This window comes from Triturus cristatus, chromosome 3_1 (assembly GCF_964204655.1).
Source record: "Triturus cristatus chromosome 3_1, aTriCri1.1, whole genome shotgun sequence".
Taxonomy (NCBI): Eukaryota; Metazoa; Chordata; class Amphibia; order Caudata; family Salamandridae; genus Triturus; species Triturus cristatus.
This window is the reverse complement of record NC_140583.1, coordinates 681,308,288-681,330,410: the sequence shown is the minus strand read 5'-3', so window position 1 is coordinate 681,330,410 and position 22,123 is coordinate 681,308,288. Positions and strand designations below refer to the sequence as shown.

Below are 22,123 nucleotides of genomic sequence, written 5' to 3'. Positions count from 1 at the left end.
AGCCTCTGCCTAGTCCTCATGCTCACAGCATCCGACCTTTGGCTGTGAGCACAGGGCGCCGGGCACAGCCTATGACCTCCTGGTGTTGCCAATTCCACTGCTAACAACTTTTGGGGGTGCACTCTGAGCGGTGTGTAGAGGACAAGGCCTTCAGCCCCTCTCTATGCCCAGCTCTGGTGCTTAAGTGGGCACTGGTTGAAGGGCGTGGCATTGGGGACACCCTGTGCCCAGAATCCCAATATACTAGGCTTATGACTGTGCTAAGCAGCCACTGGGCACAGGGCTCACAGCACGCCTTGAGTACACCTCTTACGCTCCCAAACCTACAGCACACGTCAGCGCTGCCCGGCTTCTAGCAGCGCCGTCTCATCATATCATGTCTATACCTGGTGCTCATGGATTTCATAGAAGCACAGCACGCAGGCAGCACAAATCCCATCCATACATCAGGCCATGCACCTGGTTCATCCCAGGAATCCACTGCACTCCACCTATGGCTGTGGACAGCAGCCATTGGGCACACAGCAGCAGTTCCTGTACACCCTGCACCCACTACCCGTGCACTTAAACCTAAGCAGGCTGTTGCATCTTCACACAGTCATGTTATATGTGGTATCCATTATGCCTTTCCTGTACTTGTATTACTTGCTAATGTAGATTGTTATGGGGGGTGTTCCTCATGTTTACCACATGACAGGTTCGAGTTCTGGGCCTTGGTGGGGGCAGCGGCAGTTGGCGATTGAAGCGGATCCTAGTGGAGGCCAGTTGGTGGGCTCGCAGTTTTAGATGAACACTGATAATAAATACAAACCTCTGTTTACTCTGAAGTCTACGTAGTGATCCGACACTACAGACTTGGCTTCAGCGCACACACTGCCGCCCTGATGCTGCCACAGCGCATCCTTTGGACATTCATAGCCGACACGTGTCCACGCGCCAGCAGCCATATGCAGAGACGTGGGCCATATGCACAGGGAACAGGAAAGGACTTTATTTTCTGTCCTGAGCCCACTGCTCACTCCCTGGCCCCACGGAATAGGAGCTGAGTGTAGAGGGCGGGGTAAAAGTGGCATACAATTATTCAACATGTTGCTCATTCGTCGTTTCCATGTCGCAGAAAAAAATTCATAGAATACAAAGAGTGAGGGAAACTATTTTTATTGTTTGCTTGATATAAAACAAAAAGGGTGACGTCAGAACTGTTCGTGATGCTGTAGAACCTATTAGGACAACCGTGGAGCAAGTTCAATGGTGTTTATCCTCAGGACCGTCTCCGGGTACACAATAACTGAAACACAGAACGGGAGAGAGGTGAGTGGTCGGTCACATTATACAAAGCGCTGAGCTCATCTGCTGCACAGGAGCGCAGTTACTTGAACGCTACTGTAAAATATCTCCAGATTTACTTAACTAGGTTACAGAACTAACCTGGGTTTCTGACTTCCAAAGACAAATAATGTGCGTTGGATTATGAAAACCTTGCTTCGCCGGGAGGGTTAATTTGTAGCGTATTTCTTTGCTCAGTAACAAAAAAGAATTTACATCTTTGCTCAGTAACAAAGAAGAATTTACATTTGTGAATAAGAAATGCGATAAAAACTATTTTTTTAATCCCAAATGCATTTCAACCTGATTTTATAAAAGGCTCTTAAATACGTGGGCTGCTCCCACACCTCCAGGTTAGAAGTGTATGGACGAGGGTGAGAATTAGTGTCACTGCATGAAAGTACAGATGAGGGCATGGAAGGATGAACAGGTGACTGAAGGCATGAACTGGCAGATGAATAATGAATTCGTGCTCTGCTGGCTGGAGGACGTGGGAAGGACATGACCCCACCTCAAGCACTGGAACTGAAGGTTCATGGTACAATGGGGAAGCAGAAAAGTGAAGTGGATAATGGGCTGAATTTCAACGATAGCGAGGGGACACCAAGATGCAACAATATTATTATCAAGCCCTGAACCAAAGACAACTTTTTTAATGTTGAAAGAGAGAAGCATCCCACCGGAATGCTCTGTTGATTGAAGTAACCTAATTTAGTGGTCTCACTGTGTTCATGCCAATGCCCACCATTACGGTCATGCTAACATCAGTCTTGCATTGCTCTAAGTAGTCCTTATCCATGCATCACAGCTGCCAAGTTGATGAGAGATTATGCAAGCTTCAGTGCAAATGTCCTGCTCCTGATCACATTGTTATGATATGCAGATTTGTAGAGCGCACAATCACCGGAGAGGGTACCCTGGCACTGAGCAGGTGTCAGTCTAGCCAAACTTGGACCTAGTGGTACTATTCTAAAAAAAAAAAAAAAAAAAAAAAAAAAAAAAAGAGGCCTACAGCTTCTTGCGGAATTCAAGAAATCTTATGTGTAGCAGCAGCTCGTTTTATGCTTTCGGGGCAATGTACAAATATTCTTGACCGCCCAATCTAGTTTTCCGTATGCATGGGATGTGTGCAAGTATGAGTCTGGATGAGCAGAGGTGTCTGGAAGATTTGTGAAAGCGGATGCAATTGTTGAGGTATGCTGGGCCAGTGTTTTGTAGTGCCTTGAAAGTGTGTGTGAGGAGTTTTAATTGTGGTTGTTTGTGTATGGGGAGCCAGTGGAGCTCCTTCAGGTGTGGTGCGATGTGAGTGCAGCATGGGAGGATGACAATCATTCTGGCCACCACGTTTTGAATGGTCTGCAGCCTTCTGGTGAGTTTTTTGTGGATCCTGGCATAGAGGGTGTTTCAGTAGTCCAGCTTACTTATGACAAGGGCATGTGTGACAGTTGTATGGGTACTGATTAGGAGCCATTTGAAATCTTCCTCAGCATCTTCTGGATATGGAAGTTTAAGTGGTCATGTCTAGTTTGCCGTTGATGATGATCCCGAGGTTCTTGGCGTGAGTGGTGGAGGTGGGTGTCGGTCCTAGCTCTGTTAGCCAGCAGGTGGAGTCCCACAGTGAAGTGGTCTTCTGGAAGATCATGATTTTGCCTGTGTTCAGCTTCGGATAGTTGGCCTTCATCCAGTGGGCAGTTTTGGGTATGCAGGCATTGAAATTGATCGGAGTACTGGGTGTCTTATTCATGAAGGAGAGAATGAGTTGGGTATCATCTGTGCAGGAGAGGACTTTGATGCAGTGAGAGTGGATGAAGCTGGATAGAGGGATAATGTATGCAATGAAGAGGGTCGAGCTAAGAGAGGACACTTGCGGAACTCCGCAGATGACATAGTGGGCGTCCAAGGTGTACAGTGCCAGGCTGACTGACTGGACCCTTCCAGCCAGGAAGAAGCAGATCCATCTGATTGTGTGTCCTTGGATCCCAATGCCGCGTAGGCACTCTATAAGGATGGGGTGGGAGACAATATCAAATGCAAGAGAGATGTCCAGGAGGATGAGGGCCGCTGCGTTTTCTCTGTCCAGAGTCATGCGGATGTTATCCATGGCAGCAATGAGGGCAGATTAGGTGCTGTGGTTGGGTTTGAAACTGAAATGAGTGGTGTAGAGAAGTTGGTGTTCGTGGAGGTATTTGGTGAGGCATCTGTTGCTGATTTTCCCTTACCGGGTATGATAACAGGGAGATCGGACTGTAGTTGGCGAGCGTTGAAAGGTCCACGAAGAGAGTCTTAAGCAATGAGAAGACAGCTGCAGATTTTCCTGATTGGCTGGCTGAAAGCTGCAGATAATTTATGTGTAGTAACCAGTTCTTCCAAGGCATTATGCTCGATTCCGACCAGCGTTGTGAAGGTAAGTCCGTCACAAAATCAGCTAAAACATTAGAGACAAGCATGTGAGTACAACCTAGAATAGTACATTGTGAAGGTGTGAGCTATGTCCAAGGTGTCTGTGACCCTCTGTCCCTCATGTGTTAAAATGCTTGTGATGGGGTCATGGCCAGCGGCATTTTGACGAAGGCGATGTATGGTTTTACTAGCTTTGTTCCCCCATTGATAAATACGGCTTTGCGCCGCCAGCCACATCAGGTGGGCTTCGTCCATTAATATCTGTTGGAGAAAGATCTCGGTGTGCACCAAGCCACATAAATGGGCTTAGGAGGGTGTACTCATATATAGTGGCTCAAAGATCTGTCCCTTAAGGGTTATATCCTCTTTTTGTCAGTGCTGTTTAATTTGTTACTGGAAACTTATAATGTACCCCAAGATAGTAGCTTGGAAGGCACTCCAGAGAGTGCCAGGTAACATTATCGATCCTCGGTTATCAGTGAAATACAGGTCTATGGCATCACCCATGTAGTACCCTCAGCGGTCATCTTGTAATCACCATGCACTAAGTTAAATGTTTCCTAAAGTGAGCTCAACAGGTGAGTTGTCAGGTTGACCATGTGCCAAAATGGAGTCCCAATTCACGAACCCTATAGCAGATGTTGGCATTAAAAAATAATCTAGGTGGGAAAAAGTGCCATGTGTTCCAGAACAAAAGATGAAACCCTGTTCATTATGATGAAAGGTTCGTCAGATTTCAGTTATTCCCAACGCCTCCATAACTATTGTGAGTAGTGGCAGTTTTCCTTCCCTAAGATGTTTTTGTCCTAGATCCCGGATATTCTGAGTAGGTGGTTGTGAGGTGGCAACCTTAACTTGTGCACTAGCCTGTGATTGGGAGAATTTGCTACACTCAATCCTGTCTATTTTCTTGCAGTATTCCTACATCCGTTTCAGGACTTCCTCTCTTTTCAATGAACATTTAAAGAGACTGAGTAGCTAAAGTACTCGCAAGGAGTTGCAACTGGTCTTAAGCTTTTGAAACGCAAATTGAGTTGTAAGAAACATGATGATATGAAAACTCAAACAAGATTAAGTGCCACGAATAACGACCCTATGAAGTATGCTCAACTAAAAACAGGATAATGTACATTAAACAATATGATGTATTCAACAGATTTTATAACCAAACCCAAGAAATTCAATAAAATAAAATATGTATTAAGGGACATTACAGTGCATCATAAGGACCACATAATTCCCAATGTTAAAATGCAATATCTTAAAAAATCACTGGGTAAAGCTTCGGTGGATGGGACATTAGGGTAATAATTCAAAAAATTGAAACCCATACATTTTCAATTAACATTAGCTTGGTAAACATGACTAGCCCCAAATGTAATAAACATGATCCCACACTACGTAAGATACCATCATTTATGACAAATATCAAGCCTGTTGGAAATTGTGCCCTTTCTGCAGGGTCACCCAGAATCTTTTGTCTTTTTGCTAACCCTGTTTTTGTTGGCTGTAAAATTCTGTGCACTTTACCCCTCCCTTCTAACTAGTGGTAAAGTGTTGTACTTTCCCTTTAACCATGATGACATTGGCGCACATAACATACCTACGAGTCCCTAGTATACAGCACCAAGGTGTACACACAGCCTGTAAGCTAAATGTCACAATTGGTCTGCAGCACCCATTGTGCCACCCACTACAGTGCAATGTAAATATATCTGCAGGCCTGCCACCAGTAGCCTAGCCATGCAGGTTTTAACTGTAAATGCGACCTGTCAATATAACCTCTTTTGACAGTCCTAAATCTTCCTTTTAAATATTTAGAAGTCACACCTAAGAAAGCCTTAGGCCCATACATCAGGGTGCATGGTTTTTAAAATCAGAACATGTAAAAATGTAATGTTACACTTGTCCTTACAATAAAAAAACCCTAATACCTATTTTCATGTAGCAGGGTTGAATGTTCAATAGAAAAGCATTGGGTCGCAGTATATGTCTGCCTACGAAATAGCTATAAATATAATTGTTGGACTTTTAAAAATACATATTACAAGCCCAATTCACTGATAAAGTTGGATTTGTAATACATATTTGTAGTGTTGCGTATTAACTCTGTTTTGTCCGCGTGTGTCGTGATTCTAGTTCACGAGGACAAAGCAGAGCGAGAATGCGCATCATAGTTGTGTACGTTTAAATGTGCATGCTCGAGGACAATACCTCGAGCATAGGGTGGTGGTTAACGGAGTTGTGTACATTGGAAATAAGGCATTGAGCAGTTGGATTCGTTATTTCATGAGAGAGAGCCAGACCCTAGGAGACGTCTGGTTGAGCATCTTAATAAATCAGCTTACAACTTGAATTTGTTGAGTGTATTTACTACACTATTTTAGAAAGAATACTTTTAAAAAGTTACCTTTGCCCTGCCTGAAGTCCCAGGAAGCTAAATCTGCATTTTGTTTACCCTCTTATGCCAGCCACTAATTAGCATTTCAATAGGCATGAGGTGTTAACTCGCTTTCAGAACAGGAACAAAGGATCTTGGGTGTGGGGAGATGCTGTTGTGCCCTTGACATGATGGCCTGTGTTTTGGACTCAAGAACTAACTTCAAATAGGTCTACCCTGTCATACCCAGATGTAGCTAAAATCCAGGCCTACAGAGTTTTTTTGTCCCCTGAGCCAGACCGGCCACTGTCACAGTGGGTCTCTTGTTGACATCACAGTGCCAGATCCAGATGGAATGTCAAGACCTGCTTGACATGTCTGCTGGGGTTTTGACTATATTTGGGGAACACTTCAGAGGAGGGACACAGAATGGCTAAACAATTTGTGCATATCCACTGTCTGGTTGCTGAAAGCTCAGCTTTGTTCTACCAGACTTCTGTCTCTGTAGGGGGTACAGGTGATGTCTAAAACTGGGTTTTAGCATTAGATGTGGGAAGAAACTAGGATCACTATATTACACTCCCCTAACAGATCCGCAGTCCTCAGAGCCCAGCCCTGGGAACATTTACCCTATTGGTTAGGGCATCCTCAGGGGTCATTCTAACGCATTACCTCATGCCGGGCATAAATGAGGCATCTCCAAGCATCCACTTCTAAACACTCCTGGACCTGTGGAAGATCAGAGGAGGACTGACTGACTGACTGAGACCTGAGAAGAGCCTAGAAGACTGGTCCTGCCCTCCTTGGTGTCCCCAGAACACATCAGTGGACTCCAATGGCCATAAGGCTGCTTTCCAGTTAAAGATACAGGGACACAACAAGCTATAAGAAGCTTTTTTCTGCAACTGCCTAGCCGACCAGTGGCAACAGGACCTGGACTGGACTCTTCTCTTGGCCTCGGCCTTCCACATGGAGTCTATAAATGCCTTTCCTGAGGTCCTGGGGTCTTTAGAAGTGTTCTTCTGTAGTGGATTGGGACTTCAAAACAAAGTCAAAAGGTGAAATCTTTAACCAGGAACCTGGTTAGTGTATCTTCATCTCCTTCGCGGTTAGCGTCAAATTGAAAATAGATCCTGTTCAATCAGGACCACTGACTAGCATTAGCACTTTGTGCTTCTTGGCACTATTTCTACTTGAAACTTTAAAAAATAATATTTCTGGCTACTCTTATTGGATTTTTGTCATTTTATTTATTCGATTTTATTTTATTTATTAATTCATTTTGGGATGTTTATTATCTTGCATTTCGACTTTATTACTGTTTTAGCCCTGCATAAATACTTTACAAATTGCCTCGAAGTTAAGCCTTTCTGCTATGTGCTGTAGCAAGTAATTATTACTTAAGGTACTTACTCAGTCAAATAATAACCCAATTTCTCACAATATCTTTGTGCCATAGACCCTTCATGGAAGGACCTCGTATGTAGCTGAAAGCTTTGCATTGCCCCCATTACATGGTCAAATTTTTATTAGCATGTTATCTTAATTAAAGCAGAGTGCACGCATGCACGCACGCGCACACACACACACAAATATTGGAGATAGGGACTGTTAGCTCACAGAAAAATGTCCAAAATTGAGTGAGCCAGGTTTGATTTTTTAGCCAAGCTGTATACAGAGAGTCATTGGTTCTAAGGGAGAACCCAATGTTGTGCTTCTTCCCCAACATAAGTATTGGAGAAAAATATGGCCAAGCACATAGAATTACACCAAACGAGGTTTTGAATAAAGACTTTGTTAAACTTGAAATCCTATGGAGGTTTGGTGTAAACTGTTCAATTGCAGATGAGGTGAAACTGAATGACTGATTTGAAAGCATTACTTTTGAATGTTATATTTAAAATAGAGATACATTTATGAACAATGGAGGTTCTCTTCATCAAATACATAAATATAAATAGAGATGGCATCCAGTTTTGAAAAACTTTATTTACCAACATAGCAGAACTATGATATAGCTGCATAAACGATACCTATATATATATATGCATTGATAATATTTAACATGGCAAGACGATAACAATTATTTATACATAGTTCTTCTAAGATGGTAACTGACTCCTGAGGCAGAAGCCGGGAGCGTTGTTTGTTTTAATATTGTATTTTGTTCTTTTAAACTTTGCTGTGACCTTACCCTTTGCTGATCACTTCTCCCCGCGCAGCCGATCAAGGCGCTGCTGCGGGTCGCAGAAGGATTGCCGCCATTCTCGGGAAAGCCCTGAGCCCAGGCCACGCACATTGCCGCTAGGTCACGCCCCCTCCTTTCCTTTCTTAAACAATGTGTCTTCCCTGGCCGCGCGCAGCGGGCCCCCCACCCTGACTGCCCCCTTACCTACTCACTTGACCAGCTCCTGGTATGCCATGATGACAGGCCCATCAGCCCTTCCACTCTGACCCAGATTAACTCCCTTGAAATCGCCCAGCCTGATTGCGCCAATTTCTTACGCCCGTACCCTAGTCCATGCAAAGAGGCGTTGCGCCCTGCCCCCCCTCTTCCCCGCTCTAAGCACCCCGATAGCCTCCCCCCCACGGCTTCAGTCTCTCTCCTTAACACCCGGTCCGCAGTTAAACATCAATTAGAGCTCTTTGACCTCCTTGACTCCACCAAACCTGAGATCCTGTTTCTCACGGAAACCTGGTACACTGCCGCTTCCCTCCCCGATATCCTTACCTCCCTCCCGGATCCCTATTACATCCTCCGCGCCGACCGCCCTGAGGGGAAGACCGGCGGCAGAGTGGCAATGATAGTACGCTCTAATCTCCAATTCCAGCCCCTTTCCCACCATCCCATTCCCTCCATTGACTTTTTGGTTGCACGCTCCACGAACCTTGCAATCCCTCTCACTTTTTTACTCCTCTACCGCCCCCCTCAACCTATGCCTCACTTCATTCCAGCCATACAGGACTTATTGGCTACTCTGGTGGTTAACAACTCCGCGGTCCTCCTATTGGGTGACTTTAACTTCCGGCTGGGTGACCCACGTGAAGACACCATGTCCAAAGATTTTTCTGATACCCTTCATTGCCTTAACTTTACCCCTCACAATCTTTCCCCTACCCATGTTCAGGGGCACATCCTTGACCAAGCTTGGTCTGCCAATCTGTCAATCTCTTCGCCTACTATATTTCCCTGTGCCTGGTCCGATCACTTCCTGATTACCTTCTCCCATCCACTGGGGGAGATCAACACCCCTCCTCTCCCCAACTGGAATAGGGTGGATCTGACCGCCTTGGGCCATTCCTTAGCCTCCTCCGCCCCCTCCTTGATAGATCTGCCTCCCAATCGGCAGGTAGCCACTATCGATAACTGGCTCTCAGAGGCTTGCAACCATGTTGTGTCTCTCAGACGGGTCAGAACGTGCCGCTCTCACGATGCCAATAGATGGTTTTCTAATGCCCTAAAAAACCAGAAGTTGAAGCTTCGTCAGGCTGAGCGCCAGTGGCGCCGCAGATACTGCCCTGACCTTAAGATCTTTTACCTGACTTTACTTAGGGCCTATAAAAAAGCTATACTCACCGCCAAGCTAGAACACTTTTCTCAGAAAATTTATCAGGCAGCTAACAAACCCAAGGAGATATTCACGATCATCCACGAGCTTGCTGCCTCCGACAGAGTTGCACCTAGACCCATTCATTCTCAATCCCTCTGCAACTCCCTCAATGACTTTTTTATTGAGAAGATCGCCACATAAAGCAGAACATCCCCATGGCACCTCCTATGTTCTCTTGCCCTCCTTTACCTCCGTCCCCCTCCTCTCTCGACCAATTCCCCCTGATTTCAGAAGAGGCCTTCCGTACTCTCCTGGGAAAAGTTAAAACTGGCTCCCCCGCTGACGTTTGCCCGGCACACATCCTAAGGGAGATCTTCTCCTTCTGTCCAGCCCCCTTTATTACCCTGCTTAACACCTCTATCACCTCAGGAATTGTACCTGATGTGTCCAAAGCAGCCACGGTAATCCCTATTATTAAAAAAAACGGTGCCGATCCTACTGCCCCCTCCAACTATAGACCCATTTCGCTTCTCCCACTTCTGGGCAATATCCTGGAGAGCCATATCACCTCCTCACTCTCCACCTACATTGAGGCCCACCACCTCCTGGCGGACCACCAGGCCGGCTTCCGGCCTGCACATTCTACGGAATCTGTTGTCCTCTCAGTGGTTGATGAGCCCAGACGCAGTGCCGACACCAATTGCCCCCAGGCCTTAGTCCTTCTCGATCTCTCCGCTGCCTTTGACACGGTCGACCACTCTATCCTCCTCGACCGTGTCAGGGGCGCCGGCCTACGGGGGTCGGCTTTGACCTGGCTCACCTCTTTCTTAGAAGGCCGTACTCAGGCTGTTCGTTTGGAAGGCTTTCTTGCACCCACCCGCTCTGTCTCCTGCGGGGTACCCCAAGGCTCCTCCGTCTCCCCCCTTTTATTTAACCTTTACATACACCCCCTCATTGCTGCTTTACAGGATATGGAGGTTACAACGTTCAACTACGCTGACGACCTCCAGCTCATCTGCAACCTCTCCTTCTCTCCTGACTCAGTTTCCAGGGTCCACTCCACTCTTACTTTCATCTACCACTGGATGAACCTCAATCAACTAAACTGAATCCTGATAAGACGGAGCTAGTTCTCATTGGTGGTCCCTCCAATCCCTGGTCCCCTGCTTTCTGGTCCCCCATATTTGGTCCCCCCCCCCCCGTCTCCTTCTGCCTCCGTTAAAACTCTGGGCATCAAAGTCAGCCAGGATCTCTCTCTTCGTCCCCAGATAAGCTCGGCAGTCTCCTCTTGCTTTCTGGCCTTAAGAACCATTCGGAAAGTCTTGCGCTACTTCACGGTCGAAGCCCTCAAACTCATTGTCCTGGCAATGATCCTATCCCGCCCTGTATGTGGGCATTCCTGCCTATGAGTGCCGTCGCCTGTAGCTTATTCAAAATCAAGCGGCTCGCCTCATCTATAGGCTCCCTAAATCTACTCACACCACCCCCCTGCTTCAAACTCTCCACTGGCTCCCCATTAGGGAGCGCTCGCTCTTTAAGATGGGCTGTCTGACCTTTATGTCTCTAGCCGGCACTGCCCCTGCATTTATTAGATCTAAGATCAATGCATATGCTCCTGCCAGAAATCTTCGCTCCTCCACCCAGTTCCTTCTTCTTGTCCCCCGATTCCGCAAGAAGAAATCGGGCGGCACCAGGTTTTCGACACTCGCCCCCCACTTCTGGAACACACTCCCTTTGGCAATCAGGTCTATTCCCTCCTATTTGGACTTTCGGGCTGCCCTGAAAACCCATCTTTTCTCCTCTGCCTATCCCTCTTAAACCCTCACCCCCCTTCCCTCCTCAGTTTGTTTCCTTCTGCAGCGCCAAGAAACCGCTTGGTAATAGAGCGCTATACAAAACCCTTTCAACTTCAACTTCTAAGGAGCAAAGCATTTAGAATAAAGACAATTCACTCAACATTTACGAGTTAGCATACTATATGAGCCTTATTTTCATTAGCTACCAAGCCGGACATTTGTCATAAAGTATGTATTTCATTAACTACCTGTCCAGACGCTTGACGCAATGTATGTGCTTTCCCCATCACAGACCAAAGCTAAATATGATCTGGGATAAAGGGTATCTTTCCCTTGTGCCTCACTACAATGCTACCAGTTTATCGGAGGCAATCTTACATCTCAACTAATTTTCTAACATTTTGTATTAAAACTACAGTTTTTGGACTGAAACACAAAAAGGAAGCCTGTAAACATTTCCAAGCCAGCTTATCAAATGGCTTAGGAATCTCAGAGGTCGGATTTTTATACTGAACAGCCCTAAACTAAAGAGGAAGGTTTTTCCTATTATCTGCTAGCACCTTCTGATTAATATACTGTACAAAGTGTATTAAAAATAAAGACTTACAGCGCGAGAAAGGACACATATTACTTACTCTTTTTTCTTTGGAAACGATGCCTCTTCCAAAAGCGCATGAGAACTTTCGGGCAGCATTCTGTCTTTTCAATGACTGTAGCTTCTATTCGTACAAGGTCTTTCCTTAAGGGACACAATTAGAAGACAATCAGAGAAAATGTCTGCGGTGCATCTCTGAAATTCTCAATATGAAGAACAAAATGAAGCTATTCAGCTGAAAATCTAGTTTTCTAAAATTATTTCTTTTTGAGATACATGCTTATTTAATATTCCCCAAAATACAGTGAATCCATCCCTACGTTACAGACATTTAACTTCATATTACAAGTGTGAGAAGTTGGCCTGGCATATGCTGGTCACTAGTTAAAGTGGCCACCTTGCACCAGTCCAATTCGACTCTTATGGTAGATAGGTTTAAGACAACCTTTTAAAGAAAGCTATCCTAGTGGTAGCTGTGGAGAGCAGCCTTCAGGCTAAGTCTCAGAGGAATATAAAGCAGCTTGTTTTACCTTATAATCTCTTAAATTACCAAATGAAAGGACACCACACAGGTATATATGTCAAATATATATGTATTTATTACTAGACACACTCTACTAGTCTCTTTATGAGATTAGAAGTCAGGAACATATGCAAATATCAACGTTTCACAATAAGTTAAGCACAAATATGGCTGGGGCCCTAGGGGCGTACCAGGCCATATACTAAAAAAGAGGTTTAGGAAAGTTGACTTGCAAGGGGACAAGGCCTAAGGCCTGTAGAATCGCTGGGGCTTCACTAATCCACCCAAGGCAGGTAAGTAAAAGACCAACGGGATACGCGTGCAGTGTGAGAACACAGCCGCGGGTTCTCTATTGATTTCAATGGAGCAAGTCGCGGTTGGATTTTTAAAGTTTAAGGGTACATCTAGGAGGTCTACAAGCAAGTCACTTACAAGGTAAGTAGTTCGAGGGCCAACACCCACAGGAGCACCGGAGTGCACGAGTTACCTCACCCAGGGAAGCATGGGTGTCTTTTGGTGTCGGGTCGCATCGTCGTTTTCTATGGAAGCCGAAGAAGTTTTGCTGCTTGTGAAGACTGAAGAAGTGTCCGGTGGAATCCAAGGCTGGATTCAGGATGAAGAAGACCTGAAAGCAGAAGGGACAGTGTTCACAGTCACTTGCCAGTGACCCGGGGCCAGGAAGATAGATGCCCATGGAAGTCCGGTGATTTCAGGTGATCAAGGGTGTTTTGACTCTTCAGCCACGAGGTCCAGGAGGCGTCGAGGACGACCAGGAGCTGGATTCGGAGAGTCCCACGAAGTCTGCAGTTTAATGAGGTGTCGGCACCCGGATTGGAGCCAACAAGCCTTGGCAACAGCAAGTCTCGTGAAAAATGAAGAAAGTCAGCGGTGCCGACCAGCAAGGTCTGAGGAACTCACCCAGCGAGGGTAAGTGAAGGCAGGCCTGGAGCAACCAGGGGAGCCCTTTGGTTCGATGAGAAAGTCTTCAGGGGACCCACAAGCCAACAGGCAAGGGATCGCGAAGACGCCACGTGAGGTTTCACTTCACAGGAGCCCACGATCACTCGGGCCGAGGTAGGCCTCTGATTTTCGAGGGAAATCCTGCTGGAGGCTTGGACCACACGTGGTCCAATGCACAAGTTCATAGAACGTTGTGAAGGGGTTGCACTCGACAATAGTGCACGGTACCTGGGTATTGCTGTTCCTCGTCACTCGTGGGATCCACTCGCCTCAGCTCTGCTGGGGACTCTTAATAGCAGTCGAGAAGTCAGGAAATCCACTTCCGGGGCTGCAGGGACTTTGGACTCCAGCGGGAGCGGGAAAGTTTGCGACCGTTGGTTCAAGTTTTTGGTGCCTGCCAAGCAGGGGAGTAACTCCTTTACTGCAAGGGAGATTCTTCTGTCTTCCAAAGGTAGTAGAACGTCGAAGGGCCAGGATTCTTCTTGTAAAGCGTCATCCAGGGATATCTAGTTTGCAATGGCAAGGGTTCCCTATCTTATACTAAAAGAAAGGGAGGGACTAGCTTTATGACCACTCCTCTGGGAGGGTCAGGGTAGGGGGTGGTTACACCCACTTCCCTTTGTCCAGTTTCGAGCCGGGACAGGTAGCCCCTGAACCGGTTTGAGCTGGCATATGCACAGAGGAGCCTACTGCACCCCAGTGCAGGACTTCAAAGCACTCTAGGAGTGCACCCACCCAGCCCCAATACACTAAATCCTGTCTGGAAGGTGGTGACACCTCCCTGTAACTGGATGCCTATTGTTGGGCCTCCTCCACTGCGAGTTTCAGTCAGCAGTAGGAGGGCAGCCCAGTGTCTGTGCTGTGGCATCCATTTTGTGATGCCAGGGCTCTTTCAGATTTCTACCGTGTTTCCACAGTGGGTACATGTCGTCCCCTCTAGAAAGGTGGGATCATACTCCCACACCAGTTACTGGTTTGCGGGTATGATTCCAAGTTGTTTGACACCAAACACAACATGTTTTGATGCAGTCATTCCAAAGTTAGCATTTACCGGTAGGTTATAATGCACTTAAGAGTATATGGTTTAACCGCATAGACAAACAGCCACAGGGAATAGACTGCCAGCTGCAGAGGGGCCCTGCTCATGCAGAGGCACCCCCTCACATTGTAAACCAAGCACCCTGCCCTCAGGATTGATAGGGCCGGCCTTAGGGGTGACTGATTGGTTTATATGTGTGTGTGTATGGTGAGACATAGGAACCTATACCTCAGTGAGGAGTGTTAAAACTACCTCACACAGGCTGCAGTAGCAGGCCTGTGGTGTCAGATTTAGTCTGCTTCCCATGGGTGGCATTATACATGTTTCAGCCCCTGGTAGGCATGTAAAGTACCTATGCCCTTGGTACCTAAGGTACCATATACTAGGGGCTCATAAGGTACGACAGTATCCAATCACTAGTGCATCTAATATGCACACCAGTCATTTAAGGGAGTAAGCAGATAGGCTGGGGTCCTGGATAGCAGGATCCCAGCCAGACTAATCAAAAACCATTCAAACATCAGGAAAAAAGTGGGGGCAACCATGCAGTCAGATTCCACCTTCCTACAACAAGCCATATAATAGGGCTATTTCCAATGACCAGTTGAGCTTGATTTAAATCAGACTTCTCTGCTACACTTGCAACTCCGACTCCAACACCGTCTTAGTCAAATTCTGAATATGTAATACACTACTGTACTACCTCCTGGGGAGGAGGGATGGCCATGTATAAATCTACAACTGACACCAGTGCTAAAAAACTAGCAACTACTTTACAAGCAAATGACACATTTCTTCAAAAATTAATCTTGTAAAGATCTTTATGCCCGATGGTTAGAACGAAAAAGCTGAAACTTCCTGGCAGGTGGGGTGATGGTGGTTCTTCGCTGTCCAAAAATTCTGTAGGAACATGTTGCCAACCGACATGCCTAGGTAGGTATGGCAGCCAAAGAATCTCAGCAACCCCCAGGTGGTTGGTTTGCATACTCCTGTCAATCTTTGGCAAGCAAGCAGAAGTTGAAATTTTCCCTCTAGTCAAATGCTATGTAACATTATCTAGCAGTTGCCTCATTTTACACAGTGAAAGGGCATATTTCAGCTTGATCATTAGAGCCCTGCCATATGCAACGAAAAATTGAGCAGCCATATGGAAAATCATTGTGTGCAGAATAAAGTAACTTGTCACTATTTCCATCTACCATTTGTGGAGTCTTCTGACTTCTGATTGAAAGTCATATATAGAATGTGTCAGATGGGATTCTGAAAACATGTTCAAAGAGAATCAGGAGTATGTACTATCCTATCTGCTTAAGGCTATGTAATGTGTGGTCGGGATTTCTCTAACCTTCCTATCAGTAATGGATTTTTTCCACAAAAAAAATGTTATATCCATTTCTCTACTTACTGTGATCTCCAAGTGCCTTGAGAAACTGATAAATAGGCAGTTAGCATATTACTGGGAAACTAATACATTTCTCCGTACCAGTCAATTTGGTTTTCATTCAAGACACAGTATGGAGACAGAACTGCTTGAAGTGACCAAATGTATTAAATTAATCCTCGACTAGACTGGATAAAATCATTCTTGGAAAATTGTGGGCAATCTGCTTGGAATCCCCCTCTATCAGGGTGAAAAAGAGCTCCTCCCTTAGCCCGACTCTTTTTAATGTTTACTTGGCCCCATTAATGATCTTGGAGGAATCATTTGGACAACAGGTTGTGTCCTATGCCGATGACACCCAGCTTCTTTTCTACTTTTCAAAGGCTGCTGAGATTGATTGCCCTCCTCTCAAGGCCTACCTCACTGTGTTTTCGATTGGCTTTGTAGCAGTCATTTAGTGTGTAACATGGAAATGGCGGGGATTCTTCTGTTTGGGTCTTTTCTTTAGGATTGGTGGCTTACTTTTGCGTCTGACTGAGCCCTGCCTTTGCAATCTCCCTCAATGGTTGTAAAAAACCTAGGAGAGAGATTTGATAACCTCTCATCCTTTCAACCGTAGGTATTTCTGGGGGTGGGACATGCTTTGGCCTATAACGAGGCTTTAAGAAATTTCTCTTTCTTCGTCCTTTATCTTAGGAGCATCTGTGCGCTCTATAAAAGTCTTTTCATGATCAAGCTGTTGTGCTAGATAGTACTTCAAGATGATAAATTAATCTGGTTGACTGTCATTTACAAAGCCAATGCTCTTACACCACTAATGGAAAATGTCCCCTATTATTATGCCCGACATTCTTGATGCTGTTGAACGAAGGAGATATGGCAACATCATATATGTAGCTGTTAATTGAAAAGACGGATCAGCAGCAACTCCTTTTCATTTCTAACTATACATAGCATTAAACCGGCCCTGGGATGGCCCTAACACCAAATTATAAGAATACAAAAGAGGCTGCCAGGTGATGGAAGGAACCATACTTACTTGTAATCATAATGCTCCATTTTGTAGATTTTCGATAAATTAATGATAGGCAGTATATTGCCAACCAAATGCAGAAACCTGTAACTCATTACAGCCGTAGCACGTCTTACAGGACTATACAGGACACTCCAGCATTACAGGCCTGAGCCAATGGTAAGGGCATTGAACAAGGACGCGGGCCTTTAATGGCCTCTCTAACCTGCTATGATGGGCTACAAGGCTATTAGAACTATAGACCCAGGAGGGAGGAATGTCTTAATTAAAAAGAGCAGCCTTCTGAGAGACGCAATGGGTTTACAATCCCTTATCCTCAGAAGCTTGAGTGTCTTTCACAGCTTTTGCTGTGTGTGTGCCTGGCAGTTGCTATTGTGTGCACACAAAAGGAACTGTGAAAGTGGGCAGCATTCATCCCCAGACTCTGCCAACTTATTTTTTTTTTTGTTTGGTAGAGCTGATGTGGGGTGATGCAGAAGCTGAGGGGAATTCTCTCTTGCCTCCTTCCGGGGCTTCAGTGACACCAAGAGCAAGGAGCGAAGGGGGGAGAGATTGCTGTGTGCCCTCCTCTACTGCCTCAGTCTCTCTCTCATTCTCCTGAGCTATCCACATAGCATGCGGAAAGGCAGAGGGAGGATGAGCTAGAGGGTGCAGATTAAGACATTTGAAAGTTGACAGGAGCTATCTATACCAGTTTTTATAGACCGCTGCTGCTCCAATTCCATTCTGCTTGCAGAAGTGGACACCCTGCGTAGACAGTATAAAAAACTAATTTAGCAAGCTAAACAAAAATAGGAGGAAGCATTCCAGACTGAATTCTTTCAGGCATGCATAAACAAAAATCTAATGGACTTTTGGATAATAACAAACTGTTTAAGCAGGGGATCGAACTAATATAATTGGGAGCACCGTCACCTCAGAAAATTGGATAAAACATGTCACCACCTTGTACAAAGCCACAACAAAAAGGTCCAACCAGCAAGTCAGCCTGAGCAAACAAAAATCCGGGCAACAGAATCTGAGGCAACAGAAGTGCAACTTCGTTATTATGCGACAAATTTTACGGCCATGAGAATAGCAAACTTGATTCAGAAAAGCAGAGCTGACAGTGCCCCAGACCCCACTGTATTCCAGCAACCGTTTACAAACAAGACATTGAGTTCAGGTACGGCTCTCTGGACAAATAGTTGACCCTCTGCATAACCACCGAATCTATTTCAACTTCTTGGTGAGGTTCGATTCTACACCCCATTTACAAAAAGGTCCCAGTATCGCTCCCCAATAGCTATTGGCACATTGCACTTCAGGATGTTGAGGCCAAAAACTTTGTGTTGCTCCTGCTGAAGGATTTAGAAGAATGGGCAACCACAAATAAGATACTGCTGTTTAACCAAACTGGTTTTAGACCACTCTCCTGCACTATCGACAATCTTGTGGCCGCAAGGATGCTTGCAGCATAACAGATGAGGAAAAATGAGTTGCTCTACTGCTGTTTTATAGATCACAGCAAGGCTTTTGACCATGTTAACCGCCAACTACTTTGGACGAAGCTTAATGCCTGGTAAATCCCAAATCGATTACTCTGCTGCATTTTGCTGCTCTACTCTAACATGGGCCAGAGTAAAACTGGGTTATAACACAGCAGTCTCTGACAAAATAAATATTGAACAAGGCGTCAAGCAGGAGTGTGTATTAGCTTTGGCTCTATTCAATCTGTTTATGAGTGATCTGGTGCCCGCATTAAATCTAGTAATCAGCCACGCACCAAACCTGGTGAATCATCACATCACCTCGCTTCTCAAAGCAGATGACGTGTTTCTTCAAAGCCAAACTCCGACTGGACCTCAAAGACTGCTTGATGACGTACATAATCCTTGTTTCTCAAACAGTATGACAAACTATGAAAAAACAAATATTGTGATCTTTGGCAGGAAAAATACAAAAAAATGGGGTTCTTGGCATCTCAACAATCATCACCTGACTATTTCAAACAAATACAAAAATTTGGGTTGCTGCCTGGATGACAAGGGAGGTCACTTACTGCATCTTAATTAATTAAAACCAACATTGGCCTGGTTACAATTTTCCTTTCAAACCATCTTCAGGAGCACAAAACATCACACTCTTAAGCCACTGCTGAAAATAGTCACTGCCAAACTTATCCAGACCTTGGCATATGGAACAGAAGCATCCCCCTCCCTCCCCCCCAGGGAAAATTAGTCCCTTTTTCTTTTCTTTTTTTTACAACTCTTAAAGTGTAGTATTTTGGTCACTGTTTAAACTCCCACATAATACTTCTCCAGCCGATATTAGGATGGAACTCAAGTTGAGCAACCAACTTCTCAATACAGAAGGCCCGCATCTTAAAGTACATGTATTCAGTTTGTGTCGCAAAAATGGCTCTCTGAAAAATCTCACCTCGTTTGAATCCCCACCAGACAACAGCCTGTGTCCTCCAAATGCCTGATCGAATGTCCTTTCCGATGCCCTGGAGCTACAGGGTGCCGCAGTCCTGCGGAATTTAAATCTACCACATCCACAGTTCAAAACAGCCTTAAATAAAAATGTTCAAATGGAATCTTTTGCATTGGACCACTGTATGTACAGCAAAAGAGAACATGCTGCCTTAGCTTTTGTCAGCTATGCTCGAAGAGGGGATCAAAAATACGTCATGGAGTCATTCTCGTCGCAGTATAAAGTCACATTTTGCCAACTTCGGATGGGCTGCTTTTTATCGTTAGATCTACTGCCCCCATGGGTATGTCAACCAGCTACTAAAACATGCCGTTTATGCAGCCTGTTCCAGGAAACATTAACACGCTTGCTCTACATCTACCCGCCCTACTTGAGGAATGCAGAAGATTAATCCGACATCCGTTGATTAAAGAAGGGACACAGACCACCTCAGTGGCCGTTAAATTTCTTTAGAACGATGCTCATCAGCAAGTCATTTCCAGACTTATGAAATTTCTGGACAGAGCAGATCAATCACTAATTAACAAAAACGCTGTTTCAAAACCCCCCAGAGTCTTAGGCTTAGTCTCAATCTTCTCAATCAGAGTTAATGCGGTTATGTACAGAAACTAGCGGCCCATCCAGATGTCTTTACTGTCAAACACTTTTTACTTTCCTATCCTTTGAGCGGGGCAGTGGCGAAAGTGTTTGAAACCCGCCCGGTTCTGGGAACGCCATTCAATTATTAGTTATTTTGAGCATAATGCTCTGGAAGCAGAATGGCAGGTTACTAGGTGAAGCAAGAACTCAAATAGGTTCAACTGTGAATACCATCAGACCTTGTTGACCCCAGACGAGCTTCACCTATCCTGCCTGGGATCTTATAGCCTTTTGCCCTTTTGGTGCTGCACCCGCAGTAGATCTGAAGTGGACTTTTAACATTCTAAGCCCTGGCTTTTTGCACTTTCCCCTTCTGATTCTTAGTAAATCATTGCTGAGACAGATTATATAGTTTTACTATGAAATTGCACTACCATGTTATGCTATCAATATTTCACTTTAAGAGGCGTAGTAATTAATTGTTGAGAGCCAAAAGTGTATGTCCCATTCGGCTTCAGCAAGACACATTTTAAACACTATGGGGCCGATTCCGATCCAGGTCGGAAAGCACTCCGACCGAGCCGGATCCGGAATGTTTTCCGACTGAGCCAGAGTCCTGCAGTCCGAGCGAGGACAATGCGGCCGTATGCTGTCAGACTTGGTTCGGTCGGACTCCCATAGAAGTCAATGGGAGCCGGTCGTACGACGCGTACATGGGCTCCCATTGACTGAATGGGTACGTCGTAGACAAGTGCGCCCCCTACAGTGAGTACGCGTCGGTGCCATCCGCACTGTACATGCCTGTGTTGGGGAGACCCATGGGTCTCCCCCTGTGTCCGAGTCATAGGGCTGCGGGTGACATGGGATCCGAAGCGGACCCCCAAAGGCAACCACCCGGATGATTTGCTGGCCGGACACTCCAGCTCGCACAGGCTGTCCGACGCGTGCATCGTACTGGCTCGGTCGTGAATCGCATCCATTGCATGACACGGTTAGCTTCCGACCGAGACGTACGGAGCGGTTCAGACCCGGAAACGAGTCGGTCGGTGAATTTCATGTAGCTCGCATCGTACTTGCTCGCTCGTACAGCTGTACGAGTCAGGTGGAAAACACGCATACGGCGCATAGTTTTTCCGGCCGGATTGCATTCAATGCCCTTCCTATATGTCTTAAGCTGCTTTTTGTCTTAAGCTGCTGTCTGTTGTTACTCTATATGAACTGATAGAAATTGCATGACAGATGTTGCTATTTGTCTTGAATTTTTATCTCAATTTGTTTAAATTTATGCAATGTGATGCTATTTTTAATTGCACTTGGCACTTTAATGGACTCGATTGTCTAAATAAAGTGTTTGAGTACTACAGCTGCTGCTCCATTGTCCTCACTGGAGCCGTCAACATTCATCCAATGTTGAAATTGAAATGATAAAATTACCATCTTTTACAACATGCCTAATGAGGGACACATTTTCCTACTCTACTTCAAACTAGTACTCCAAGTAACATTTAGCAGAGGCATTTTTATCAACAAAAGAATAGAGTGCAAAGCCCATCCCAAAGGAAGGTGGAGTAAACTAGGAGGGAAGAACAACTGAAGTCCTGTGTTTAATGAAGCAGATTGCATAATAAAGCCTGGCCTTTCACAGCACCTGCTCTGGCATCAGCCAGTTACTTCACAAATTTCTGGAAAGGATATATCACATTAGAAGAGCGTGGTATTTTCCCCACTGGAGTGCCCCTTAAACTTTGAAAGAATAGTCTGTTAGCCTCTTGCCAGCATATAATGCAGGTTATTTACTTTTTTCCTTGTGATGGATTGCTTTGAAAATGGCAAGAAAGTGTGGGTGCCTCCAAGAGATACTAAAATGTGTGCAACGTTTATGTTATTCGAATGTCTAAAGTATTCATGCTCATTTTTCAGGTAAATAAAAAAAGAGCCTTCCCTATCTTTACTACCAGTGTCTCAGTGATATTAGGTGTTTGATGAACACTAACAGTTTACAAATTTATCCAGATACATAGAGATTCCTGTGCTCTGAAATGACTTCTCACCCTGGGTGTCTGTCTCATGGTTCTTGGACTTTGG

General features: G+C 45.3%; 1 protein-coding gene across 1 annotated transcript in view; it reads right to left on the bottom strand.

Annotated features, from left to right (window-relative positions):
* Positions 1-1,142: 1,142 nt before the first annotated feature.
* The window catches only part of MRPL21 (mitochondrial ribosomal protein L21), a 103,397-nt gene continuing 82,416 nt past the window's right edge, over positions 1,143-22,123 (bottom strand). Inside the window, exons 6-7 of the mRNA XM_085644757.1 lie at positions 12,089-12,192; positions 1,143-1,288 (exon numbers count right to left, since the gene is read on the bottom strand). Coding sequence (XP_085500883.1) covers positions 1,224-1,288; positions 12,089-12,192 — 169 coding nt within the window. The 3' untranslated portion in view covers positions 1,143-1,223. The remainder of the gene's footprint in view (positions 1,289-12,088; positions 12,193-22,123) is intronic.